Genomic DNA, 14,021 nt, shown 5'->3' with positions numbered 1-14,021 from the left:
ATCTCTACAGTGAATAACTATCCAGCTTTACCTGAAATAGAGAGGCCTCTTGGAAGGCAGGACTTTCAGTGCTAAAACCAGGCCAGTCCTGGGCAAGCTGAAATCATTGGTCCCTTGCCTCCCTGGACCACTTAAAATTACTTTCTGCCTTGCAACTCAAAACAACTTTTGATTATAGCATTCCCTTTTAGCTTCTCACCATGTACCTGGGCAAGTCAATTTCTAATGATGCCAATATATATTTTCAAGTAATATTCCACATTGACCTATTAATAACAGTTCAAGTAGCAAAGTATACATATTCACTCTTATTCTAGTTCTTTTCAAAATGATCATTTTTAAATTTCTCAGTCCTTTTTAATCCTTGCCTGCTTTTTAGCATTCATTCTGTAAACGTTTCTCCCCTTTCTCACCACTTCTGTTCTTCTCTGCCCTTTGGCCTCCCCCATGTATACCTCTTTTCTTCCCTTTCCATACTCCCTTTTAATTCCTTCCCTCCCTTCTTTTAATGGCCTCACAGTAGTATAGAGGGACAGCAATGGTTGTCACCACAACCTTAGAAATCTTCAAAACTCAGGCAAAATCTATAAAAGGGACTACTGGGACCTCTAACAGGTAACCCCAGTCAAGCTCCCTCAGCCACTTACACAACCCTGCTGCCTCTTTGCATACTGTTCCCTCCTGCTTACTCAGTCTCAGATGCTTAGTTTGTCTTTGTCCCTCTCTAAACTACCTTCACCTATTTTTTTTTCCCATACCAGGCTCCTCTCTAACCTGATACTGCAAGGCAAGAGGTAGTTCCTTTGAGAGTTTTACTACTAACTACTTTAGAAAAAAAGAGGATCAAGGTAAGAGGTGAAAAGAGATTATAGGGATCAGAAAACTCTCATAGTTTGCTAGAGGTAGTTAAAATAAACCCTAGAGGCAATTTATTATTAAAAGCTTATATTAAAAAAATAGATCTAAATTTCCACCTTAAGAAGCAAGAAGAAATGGGCAAATTAAACCCAAAGTAAGCTTAACATAGGAAATAATAAAGATAGGAATATAAATCAATGTAACAGAAAACAGAAAAACAGGAAAAAACAAATAAAACTGAAAGATTTTTTTTTTAAGATTTTATTTATTCATGAGACACACACACACGGAGACAGAGAGAGACAGAGAGAGACAGGCAGAGGGAGAAGCAGGCTCCATGCAGGGAGCCCAATGCGGGACTTGATCCCAGGTCTCCAGGATCACGCCCTGGGCCAAAGGCAGGTGCTAAACTGCTGAGCCACCCAGGGATCCCTGAAAGATGGTTCTTTAAGAGGATAAATAAAACTGACAAAACTGTAGCCAGACCAAATGAAAACGAGAGAGAAAAAAAAATAGGGAGAGGGGCACGTGACTACTGATGGTACTTTATGCCCATTAAAAGGTGACAGGGCCGGCAGTGGGAGTGAGGGTTAATTGAAAATGGGCTTGAGGGAATCTGGAAGATGGCAATTTGGAGGGATCTAACACTGGACTGTAGTGATGGATGCACAAGTCTATGAATTCACTAAAGATTATTCCACACTTACAAAAGATGAATTTTTTAAGTTATTATTATTTTTAAAATAAATTTTATTTATTTATTCATGAGAGACACAGAGAGAGAGAGGCAGAGACACAGGCAGAGGGAGAAACAGGCTCCACGCAGGAAGCCTGACATGGGACTCGATCCCAGATCTCCAGGATCACACCCTGGGCTGAAAGCGGCGCTAAACCGCTAAGCCACCAGGGCTGCCCAAAAGATGAATTTTTGATACACAAATTATACCTTATAAAGCTGTAAGAAAAAGGATAAGGCATTAACATGAGCAACTCTTTAAAAAAAAAAAAAAAACATGAACAACTCTTATGTCCCTGAATTTGACAACTTAGATGAACGGGACAAATTCCTTGAAAGCCACAAATAACCAAGAAGAACGTGGATAACTTCAGTTACCTTATATCTATTAAGAAACTAAATTTGTAGTTTAAAATTTTTTTACAAAGAAAACTCCAGGTACAAACATTTAAGTAAAAAAAATACTGCCAATTTACACTAACCATTCCAGAAAATAGAACACTCTCCAATGAATTTTTTTTAAGATTGTATTTATGTATTTGAGAGAGACAGAGATAGCAAGAGAGAGCAGCAACAGGGAGGAGAGGGAAAAGCAGACTCCCTGCTGAGCAGGAAGCCTAATGTGGGCCCCCAGAACCCTGAGATCAAGATCTGAGACGAAGGCAGATGCTTAACCAACTGAGCCACCTGGGTATTCCTCTCCAATGAATTCTATGTGGCCATTATTATCCCTATACCAAACCCAGACCAAAATAGTACCAAAAAACTATAGGCTAATGTTCTTTATGAGCACAGATGCAAAAAACTTTAAAGATTTTATTTATTCATTTGTTTGTTTCTTTATTTGACAGAGAGAGTGTGAGCACAAGCAGCCAGAGTGGCAGGCAGAGGGAAAGGGAGTAGCAGACTCCCTACTGAGCAGGGAGCCCTATATGGGGCTTGATCCCAGGACCATGGGATCGATCATGACATGAGCTGAAGGCAGATGCTTAACTGACTGAGCCACCCAGGCACCCCCAAATGCAAATAACTTCAGCAAACCGTTAGCAGATTCAATTCAACAATATATAAGAATAATACATCATGGGGTGCCTGGGTGGCTCAGTTAATAAAGCATTTGACTTTGGCTCAAGTCATGATCTCAGTGTCCTGGGATGGAGCCCCGCTTTAGGCTCCTCACTCAGCATGGAGTCTGTTTTTCCCTATCCCTCTGCCCTTGCCCTTGCTCACCTGCTCTCTCTCTCTCAAATAAATAAATAAAATCTTTTAAAAAAATCATACATCATGATCAAGTAGAGTTTATTCCAGGAATGCAAAGTTAGCTTAACTTTAAAAATCAATCTAGGGCAGCCCCGGTGGCGCAGCGGTTTAGCGCCACCTGCAGCCCGGGGCGTGATCCTGGAGACCTGGGATCCAGTCCCACGTCAGGCTTCCTGCATGGAGCCTGCTTCTCCCTCTGCCTGTGTCTCTGCCTCTCTCTGTGTGTGTGTGTGTGTGTGTCTCTATGAATAAATAAACAAATCTTTAAAAAAAAATCAATCTAATTAACATCATATTAACACACTAAAGAAGAAAAGCCACATGATCACCACAATAGATACCGGAAAAACATTTTATACATTCAAATCCATTCTTGAGGGCAGCTCAGTGGCTGCCCAGTGGCTCAGTGGTTTAGCGCCGCCTTCAGCTCAGGGCGTGACCCTGGGGCCCCGGGATCGAGTCCCACCTCAGGCTTCCCTGCATGGAGCCTGCTTCTCCCTCTGCCTGTGTCTCTGCCTCTCCCTATCTCTCTCTCTCTCTCTGTCTCTGTGTGTGTCTCTCATGAATAAATAAATAAAATCTTTAAAAAGAGAGAAAAAATAAATCCATTCTTGATCAAAATTCTAAGCAGGGGTGACTTCAACAAAATTGCAGAGAAAGGACATTCAAAAACCCAATCCTCCATAAAAGCAAAGAAAATATTGGCAAAAATTGTCAAAATCAACATTTTTAGAACTCTAGAAATTAATCAGAGGCTTGCAGCAACCTGGGAGCATTTCTTCAAAAAACACGGAAGAATCTCGGTAAGAACAACAAACTATGTGGGTGTTGTGTTTTTTTGTTTTGTTTTTTTTCTTTTTAACTTACCCACTCCTTCTCCCTAGCTCAGAGGTAGCCTGAAAACCAAGAGCCACAATCGTGGTCTTAAACCAGCAGCCTGGCAGCCACTGGAGGAAGCAGGGCAGGGTTAGAGCTCTTTTTTTTTTTTTTTTTTTTTTTTTAAAGATTTTATTTATTCATTTATGGTAGACACACAGAGGGAGAGAGGCAGAGACACAGGCAGAGGGAGAAGCAGGCTCCATGCACCGGGAGCCTGATGTGGGATTCGATCCGGGGTCTCCAGGATCACGCCCTGGGCCAAAGGCAGGCGCCAAACCGCTGCGCCACCCAGGGATCCCGGGTTAGAGCTCTTTTAAAGCACCATTTACAGAGAACTGACAACTATCTCACCTATCCAGTAGTCCCCTAGAAAATCCCACTTCCAAGGCTCACCCAGTTCAGAGCCTGAATCGTGGGCATAGCATTTTCCCTGAGAGCGTTTGTCAAATCAGAAGCAATTATTTAATATCACCGCCACCTGAGATAGCAGATAATAGAGCAAACAACAGGGAAACTAAAAAGCTTAAAAGGAAAAGCTGGACCCAAGAATATATAATGCAGAAGGAATGGTCTCTTGAATAAATAGTGTTGAGGTACCTGGATAGCTACATGCAGAAGAATAAAACTAGACCACTGTATTACACCATACACAAAAATTAACTCAAAATGGATTAAAAACTTGAATATAAGACCATAAACCATAAAATTCTTAGAAGAAAACATAGGTGGTAAAGTCCTTGACATCCGTCTCAGCAACCTCTTTGTGGACTGGACTTCAAAGGCAGGAAAAACAAAAGCAAAAATAAATAAATGGAACTACATCAAAGCAAAAAGCTTCAGCACAGCAAAAGAAATCATCAGGAAAATGAAAAGGCAACCTACTGAATGGGAGAAAATATCTGTAAAACATATATCCGATAGGAGGTTAATATCCAAAATATATAAAAGGAATTCATCCAACCCAACAACAACAAACAACATGATTAAGAAATGGGGAAAGGATCTAAATAGACATTTCTCCAAAAAATACATCCAGATGGCCAACAGGCACATGAAAAGATGTTCTACATCACTAACTACTAGGGAAATGCAACTCAAAACCAAAATGAGATATCACCTAATACCTGTAAAAATAGCTATTATCAAAAAGACAAAAAATAACAAGTGTTAGAATGTAGAGAAAAGGGAACCCTCACGCACTGTTGGTGGGATTATAAATTGGTATAGCCACTGGAAAACAGTATAGAGTTTCCTCAAAAAATTAATAGAACTACCATATGACTCAGCTATTCTTCTTCTGGGTATTTATCCAAAGAATAAGAAAACTTTAGTTAAAATTATACGCACTCCTGTTTCTTGTTATGTTCACTGCAGCATAGTTTACAATAGTCAAGATACAGAAATAAAATGTCCATCAGTAGGGTCGACCTGGTGGCTCAGCAGTCAAGCTCAGCTCAGAGCATGATCCTGGAGTCCTGGGATTGAGTACCACATCGGGCTTCCGGCATGGAGCCTGCTTCTCCCTCTGCCTGTATCAGTGTCTCTCATGAATAAATAAATAAAACCTTTAAAAACAAAATGTCCATCAATAGATGAATGTTATATTTATATAATGAAGTCAAACTCAGCCATGAAAGAGAATGTAATCTTGCCATCTGCAAAAACATGGATGAACATGGGTATTGTGTCAAGCAAATTAGTTAGATGGATAAAGACAAATATAAAATCTTACTCCTATGTGGAATCTAAAAAACAACAGAAATGAATGAATGAAACAAAAATAATCTCATAGATACAGAGAACAGACTAATGGTTATGGGTTAAGGGGGTGGAGGAGTTGGCAAAATGGTGATGGACAGTAACTAGACCTATGGTGGTGATTGCTATGTGTGTATGCAGATGTCAAGTTATAAAGCTGTATACCTAAAACATATAATTTGTTTAAAAAAGGAAACGCTGGAAAACGAAATGTCCATAAGAAGTTTTGAAAAGCTCTGACATATTCCTGGGATTCTAAAAGGCCACACACATGTGCAGAGCTATTGCCAGCAGACCCACATTAGAAGAAATACTAAAGGAAGTTCTTCAGACTGAAAGTAAGTGATCCCAGACAGTAATTCAAACTCTTACACACACACACACACACACACACACAGAACTGTGGCAAGGTAATTAAATATAAATCCATATTTCTCCTCTTTTCTTATCTAATTTAAAAGCAACTATACAGAAGAGCATTATATAATTGTGTTGTTAGGTCTATAACATATAGAAACGTAAGATATTTACTGATAACTAGACAAAGATGAGTGAAAGCAAAGATGTATTAGGCTGAAAAAAAAAAAAATGGCACCAGATGGTGACTCAAATAATTAGGAACAAATGAAGAGGACCAGAAATAGTAAATAAGAAGGTAACAATAACAAATACTATAAAGCGTGTGTGTATTTGCATCTCCTTCTCTAAATTTCTATTTTTTTAAGATTTATTTATTTGACAGAGAGCACAAAAAGACTGCCTATTTTAAAAATAAAGAAATGACATAAAAGTATATAAGTAGAACTATAACAGTGCATACTGGGTTTGTAACATATAAATACAATATGTATAACTATAATACCATTCAGCCTGGAGTCTGCTTGAAATTCTCTCTCTCCCTCTGCCCCACTTCCCTCTCTCCTGGCATATAAGCACCCTCATGTATGTGCTCTCTCTCTCTCAAATAAATAAATAAACCTTTTTGTTTAAAAAAAAAAAAAAAGGAAAAAAATTAAGAAAAGAAGAGGGCACCTGGGTGGCTCAGTCAGTTAAGCATCTGACTTCAGCTCAGGTCATGATCCTGCGGTCCTGAGATTGAGTCCCATACCAGGTCCCCTGCTCAGTGGGAAATCTGCTTCTTCTCCCTTTCCCTCTGCCACTCCCACTGCTTGTATGTTCTCTCTCTAATAAATTTTTTTTTTAAAAGAGGAAGAAAAAATAAATAAATAAATAAATAAATAAATAAATAAATAAATGGAAGAAAAAAAGAAAGGAAATAGAATTATATAGAAGGAACTTTCTCTAACTTCTGGAATTAAGTTAGTATAAATCAAAAGTAGGTTCTGAGGGGCAGCCCAGGTGGCTCAACGGTTTAGCACCACCTTTAGCCCAGGGCCTGATCCTGGAGACCCAGGATCGAGTCTCATGTCAGACTCCCTGCATAGAGCCTGCTTCTCCCTCTGCCTGTGTCTCTGCCTCTCTGTGTATGTGTGTGTCTCATGAATAAATAAAATCTTAAAAAAATTAAATTTAATTTAAAAATTTTTAAAAAGTAGATTCTGATAAATTAAGATGTATATAGTAATATATATACAATGGAATATCGTTGAATCACAAAAAGGAATGAAGTTCTGATACATGCTACAAAATGAATGATTCTTGAAAATATGCAAAGTGAAATAAGCCAGAAACAAAAGAACAAAAATTGCATGATTCCACTTACATGAAATATCTAGAATCAGCAAATTCAGAGAGACAGAAAGTAGATTAGGGATTACCAGGTACTGGGGGAAGGAGTTATTTACTCAATGGGTTCAGAGTTTCTGTTTGGAGTGATGAACAAAATTTGGAAATAGATAGTGGCAAGGGCTGCACAACAGTGTGAATGTGATAATGCCACTAAATTGTACACTTAGAATGGTTAAAATGACAAAGTTTATGTTACATATATTTTGTTTTTATTTTACCACAATTCTTTAAAAATATATATATATGATAAGCCCTAGAGTAATCACTAATAAAAAGCCCTTTAAAAATACAAATACAATTAAATGGGGTGCCTGCGTGGCTCAGTTGCTTAAAAGTCTGCCTTCAGGTCAGGTCATGATCTCAGGATCCTGGGACTGAGCCCTGTATCAGGCACCCTGCTCCATGGGGAGCCTGCTTCTCTATCTCCCTCTGCCTACTTGCTCCCTCTGCTTGTGCTTTCTCCCTCTCTCTGGCAAATAAATAAATAAATAAAATCTGAAAAATAAAAATACAATTAAAAAGTTAAAAAATTGTTAAAAATCATTAAAGAAATTTAAAATAGTAAAACATTACAAAATATTCATTTAATGCACAAAAAAGCAGTAAGAAAGGAACAGAGGAACAAAAAGGACATGAGACATACAGAAGCCAATACTCAATAAACACACCACATAAAAGGAAAACTACAGACCAATACCAGTATCTCTCATGAACATAGATGGAAAACCCTCAAGAAAATATAAGCAAATCAAATCCAACAATATAATAAAGAGAATTATACACCATGATCAAGTAGGATTTATTCCAGGTATACAAAGCTGGTTTGACATTCAAAAATCAATTAATGTAATCCGCCACATCAACAGGCTAAACAAGGAAAATCATATGATTATATTAATTGATGCAGAAAAAGAACTTGACAAAATCCAATATCCATTCATGACAAAAAGCAAAAACAACTTAAAATGGATTATAGACCCAAGTGTAAAACATAATACTGTGAAACTTAGAAGGCAATACAGGAGAAAATCTATGTGACTTTGGATTTGGCAATGAGTTCTTAAATATAACAACAAAAGCAGGGGCTCAGCCCATTAAGCATTCAGCTCAGGTATTGATCTCAGGGTCCTGCGATCTCAGGGTCCCAGCTTCAGGCTCTGTGCTCAGCAGGGAGTCTGCTTGAGGATTCTTTCCCTCTCCCCCTGTCCTCTCTCAAATAAATTAATAAATCTTTTTTTAAAGATGTTATTTATTTATTCATAAGAGACAGAGAGAAAGGCAAAGACATAAGCAGAGGAAGAAGCAGGCTCCCTGCAGGGAGCCCAATGTGGGACCTGATCCCAGGACCCCAGGATCACGCCCTGAGCCAAAGGCAGATGCCCAACCACTGAACCACCCAGGTGCCCCTAAATTAGTACACCTTTTTTTTTTTAAGATGTTATTCATTTATTCATGAAAGAGAGAGAGAGGCAGAGACACAGGCAGAGGGAGAAGCAGGCTCCAGGCAAGGAGCCCGATGTGGGACCCGATCCGGGGATCGTGCCCTGGGTGGAAGGCAGGCGCCAAACTGCTGAGTCACCCAGGGATCCCCTAAATTAGTAAGTCTTAAAAGAAAAAATAAAGGCAAAAGCATGGTCCATGGGGAAAACAATCAATAAGCATGATTTCATTAAAATAAAAAACTTCTAAAATAAATAATAAAAAACTTCTGTGAAAGATACTATTTAGAGAATGAAAAGACTAGTCACAGACTGGGAGAAAATATTTGCAAAACATATATCTATGAAAGTCTTGTATTTAAAATATGCAAAAAAGCCTTAAAACTTAACAATAAGAAAACAATCCAAGAAATAGGCAGAAGATCTAGATAGCCAGCTCACCAAAGAAGATACACAGACAGCAAATAAACATCTGAAAAGATGCTCAACATCATTTGACACCAAAGAACTTCAAGTTAAACAAATTAATGGTAAAACAACAACAGAGGGGCGCCTGGGTGGCTCAGTCAGTTAGGCATCAGCCTTCAGCTCAGGTCATGATCCCAGGGTCCTGGGATCCAGCCCTACATCAGGCTCCCTGCTCAGCAGGGAGTCTGATCCTCCCCCTGCTCATGCCTTCTTACTTACTCTCTCTAATAAATAAATAAAATCTTTAAAAAAAAGAGAGAGAACAACAGATACCAGTACATACCTATTAGAATGACTAAACAAAAAAAAATTAACTGCCAATACTAAATGCTGGCACAACAACAAGAACTTTCATTGATGATGGGCAGCATGCAAAATGGCACAGGCACTTTGGAACATAATTTGGGTGTTTCTCCAAAGCTAAATGTATACTTTTACACACAATCATACTCCTAGGTATTTACTCAATTAATCTGAAAACTTATGCACATAGAACACCTGCACAAGAATGTTTAGCACAGGGGAACCTGGGTGGCTCAGTGGGTGAGTGTCTGCCTTTGGCTCAGGTTGTGATCCCGGAGTCCTAGGATCGAGTCCTGCAGCAGGGTCCCTGTGGGAAGCCTGCTTCTCCCTCTGCCTATGTCTCTGTCTCTCATGAATAAATAAACAAAATTTTAAAAAAAGAGAGAGAGAGAATGTTTAGAGCAGCTTTATTGAAACTTTATAGAAGCAACTAAAATGTTCTTCAGTCAGTGAACAAATAAACAGATTAACTATGAAACATCTCTACAATGGAATATTCAGCAATAAAAGGAGTTATGAAGCCACGAAAAAAACACAGAGGAACCTTAAGGCACATTGCAAGTGAAGGAACACCATCTAAAGGGACTATATACTACATGACTCCAATTATACAACATTCTGGAAAAGGCAAAACTTTAGAGGCAGGAACATGATCAGTGCTTGCCAGGAATTCGGAGGAAGAAGGATGGATGAATAGATGAAGCACAGAGGCATTTTTAGAGAAATAAAACAATTCTGTATAGTACCGTTATGGTAGATACATGATACTATTCATTTGTAAAAATCCATAGAATTTTATAGCAAAACGAGTGAACCTTAATATATGCAATTTAAAAATTCACATAGGAGGTAAGAGACCCCAGGAAAGAATACAGACTGTGACAAGGGAATCTACCTTTATCACAGATGTATGAAACAATCTCACTGAAGGGGACAGGACGAAATGCCACCAACCTAAGTAACTAAGGAAATGAGTGGAACTGCACATAAGTACTGTACTTTTGACAGTTTTTTTCCCATGGAGTATGATCTAACAATCCAAATACTGCTATATGTGTATGATGAAATTGGATGGTGGGAGCCGGGTTTCTTTTCTTTCCTTTTTGGTTAGGGGAAGGGATTTGGGAGGGGGAGTAGCACCAAGTTTCTAATTCCAGTAGTAAAAACTGATCAATAAGCAAAGGGGAGGAAGCTAGAATGATCCATGTGGTAATAGATTAAATCTTTTTTTTAATGTTTATTTATTTATGATAGTCACACACACACACACAGAGAGAGAGAGAGACAGAGGCAGAGACATAGGCAGAGGCAGAAGCAGGCTCCATGCACCAGGAGCCTGACGTGGGATTCGATCCCGGGTCTCCAGGATCGTGCCCTGGGCCAAAGGCAGGCGCTAAACCACTGCGCCACCCAGGGATCCCTGGTAATAAATTAGAACTGGAGGTAGTATGAACGCATGTTTAGCCTAATATAGATACAATAGTTACATATAGAAATATTTAGGGGTATCTGGATGGCTCAGTCTATAGAACATATGACTCTCGATCTCAGAGCCATGAGTTCAAGACCCACTTTGGGCTCAGAGCTTACCTTAAAAAATATGTATTTATAATAATACATGCATGGGTTGCTATTCACACATCTATTTCTTCGCTCTGTCAGTGGAGAGGGGTTAAATGACACTCCTACCAAAAGCACTGCTAGGAGTGGGGAGTTATGCTCCCTCAAGTGGAGGGCCAGGTATGTACATAAATTGAGCAGTAGCTACAGAAAGCGGGGCCAGAGATAAGATGAAAAGGACAGCATCAGGGACAGCACTACATCAGGAAAAATATTGGAGACTCAGAAGAGCAGCCAGGAATGGTCCCTGTCTACCAGCAATGGTGCTAATGCTCTAATAACAGAAGGAAAAGCCACCAGAGGCAGGCACATCCACCTGAAGCTTAAGCACAACCCAAGGGGTAGAGACTAAAGCATCTCTAAGCAGACCTTTCTAAGTTGGCATTTGACACCTTTACTTCTCCCATCTCTGTGTGTTCTGAAGGGGCAGAAACCTAGAAGACTTAAACCCATGGGTAGGCTCTCTGAAGCACCCAGCATGAAAGCCTGCTGCTGTGGCCTTAGTAGGATCTGTTAAGCGTGTAGAGAATGAGCCAGCATGCTAATAAGGACAGCAAAGAGCACTGAGAGATGAGCCCCACGCTCATCTCTTAGAAGTAGGTGACTGCATGTGGTGACTGGATCTGTTATTAAACAAGCCTTAGAAGCTGGCCTGCAAGAAAAGGGGCCTGCTGGAAGGGTCTGGGTATATTGCCTCAGCAGCATCTCTGGTTCCAGGGGTGATCACCTGAACCCAAGGGCATGTTCCAGGCTCAGGTTTAGGAATGGGGAAGGTGGGATGCACACCATCGGGTAGGTCTCAGCTCCGGACACACTGGTGGGTCAGGAAGCACGGAGCAGGCAAATGTAAGCAGCTCTGGACCAGGAGCCATAAACTTGCTTTTGGAACCAAACTCTGCCATTCTCATCTGGGCATCACTTAGCATCTTGAAGCCTGTTTCTTCATCTTTACAAAGAAGTCTCCTGACTTCTTCACATGGTGGTCAGGAAATCAAATGAGATAACGTGTGTGCATGTAGTTGGCCAACTACCAGACCAGGGGTTCTCAAAGTGTGGTCCAAAGACACCTGGGAGTTCCTGAGATCCTTCGAGATGGTCTGAGAGGTTTCCCTCTTCCAACTAGCACCTGCCTGCACCCAGAATTCCTTTGTAAACTTCTTCCAAAGCAGTTGATGGGTCCAGTTGTCCTTTATGAAACTAAGGAGATTTTCAAAAATATGAAACCATGCTTCTCTTTCACGACCTACGTTTGTGTTGACATGTTATGGGTTTATCATTTATAAATGAGTGCTTTTAAATTTTATTTTAGGGATGCCTGGGTGGCTCAGTGGCAGAGTGTCTGCGATCGGGCTCAGGGTGCGTGATCCCGGGGTCCAGGGATCAAGTCCTGCATCGGGCTCCCCGCAGGGAGCCTGCTTCTCCCTCTGCCTGTGTCTCTGCCTCTCTCTGTGTCTCTCATGAATAAACAAAATCTTTTAAAAAAAACTAAATTTGTTTTAATTCCTCACACCATAAGAATTAATAGGCACAAGAGAAGCTCTTCGGGGTCCTCGACAATTTTCCGGCGTGTAAAGGGGATCCCGAGACCAGTCCGGGAGCCTCTGTGGGGACAAACGGGTGGAGGGTGTTCTCAGGCGGCGAGCCACCCCTCAGGGGCTGATTCCGGGACCCTTTTATAAAACAGCCGCGCGTTCGCGGTTTCCACTTGCGGGAAAGGCTCGTTTTGTGCTTCTGGGGCTGCTAAACCGAACGTTTGTACCCATTTCCCCGGCCCGAGCAAGGACCCTCCCACAGGAAAGCACGCGCGGGAGAGGCGACCCTGAGGCGACCCTCGCGGAGCGTCGGCGACCTTGGCAGAGGTCGAGCCTGCGCGCGGGAGGCGCGCGGGGCTCCCGGCCGGCGGAGGGTGGGCTGGGGGGTGGTTCCCGACAGGTACTGGGGAGGCCGGGCCGGGCGGCGGGGGACTCGGGGACCCGCACTTACAGCCTCAGCAGCGCCGCCGCCGGCGTCCCGAGTGGCACTCTCCGCAGCAGACGCAGCGCCATCTTCCTGACGCGCGCGCCCCGCCTCATTCCTGTCCTTCCTCGTTACGCCCCGCCCCCGGGGGCCGCCCCACGTGGCCCCGCCCTCAACCCGGCCCCGCCCCGCCCCGCAAGCCACGCCCCCTCCCTGAAGCACCGCCCGGAGCCGGGGGAGGGTCCCTGCTGCCGAAACTCCTCCGCGGTCCCGGCAGGCACAGCAGGACTGCGGATGGGTGGCCCTTTCTTGAGCGGTTTTTTGGGTGACTGAACCCAGTTTTCTCGGTGCTTCTGGGTTTTTTTAAGGCAACTTTTTTTTTTTTTAAAGTTTAGCATGAATTACCATTTTATTTTTTTTTTATTTTTTTTAATTTTTATTTATTTATGATAGTCACAGAGAGAGAGAGAGGCAGAGACATAGGCAGAGGGAGAAGCAGGCTCCATGCACCGGGAGCCCGATGTGGGACTCGATCCCAGGTCTCCAGGATCGCACCCTGGGCCAAAGGCAGGCGCTAAACCGCTGCGCCACCCAGGGATCCCCAAGGCAACTTTTTTTTTTCAAATTTTCTTTTTTTCTTTTTTTAAGATTTATTTATTTATTTATGATAGAGAGAGAGAGAGAGAGAGAGAGGGAGAGGCAGAGACACAGGAGGAGGGAGAAGCAGGCTCCATGCACCGGGAGCCCGACGTGGGATTCGATCCTGGGTCTCCAGGATCACGCCCTGGGTTAAAGGCAGGAGCCAAACCGCTGAGCCACCCAGGGATACCCCCACTTTTTTTTAAAGATTTATTTATTTATTTATTTATTTATTTATTTATTTATTTATTTATGCTAGACATAGAGAGAGACAGGCCAAATTTTCTAGGGATTAGTTTCTTTTGTTGTTAAAAGTACTGCCTAGGGGATCCCTGGGTGGCTCAGCGGTTTAGCGC

At 41.7% G+C, this 14,021-nt stretch overlaps 1 protein-coding gene across 5 annotated transcripts in view; it reads right to left on the bottom strand.

Annotated features, from left to right (window-relative positions):
- The window catches only part of CLYBL (citramalyl-CoA lyase), a 298,522-nt gene extending 285,348 nt beyond the window's left edge, over nt 1–13,174 (bottom strand). For all 5 annotated transcript variants that reach the window (XR_005376521.1, XM_038569953.1, XM_038569951.1 and 2 more), the window contains exon 1: nt 13,054–13,174. Coding sequence is in view for 4 of the 5 variants with exons in the window: in XM_038569953.1 (XP_038425881.1) it covers nt 13,054–13,142 (89 nt within the window). In the remaining variant the exon portion in view is untranslated. The remainder of the gene's footprint in view (nt 1–13,053) is intronic.
- Nucleotides 13,175–14,021: the final 847 nt, after the last annotated feature.

Source organism: Canis lupus, chromosome 22 (genome assembly GCF_011100685.1).
Source record: "Canis lupus familiaris isolate Mischka breed German Shepherd chromosome 22, alternate assembly UU_Cfam_GSD_1.0, whole genome shotgun sequence".
In the NCBI taxonomy this organism is placed as follows: domain Eukaryota; kingdom Metazoa; phylum Chordata; class Mammalia; order Carnivora; family Canidae; genus Canis; species Canis lupus.
This window is presented reverse-complemented; position numbering and strand designations above follow the sequence as displayed.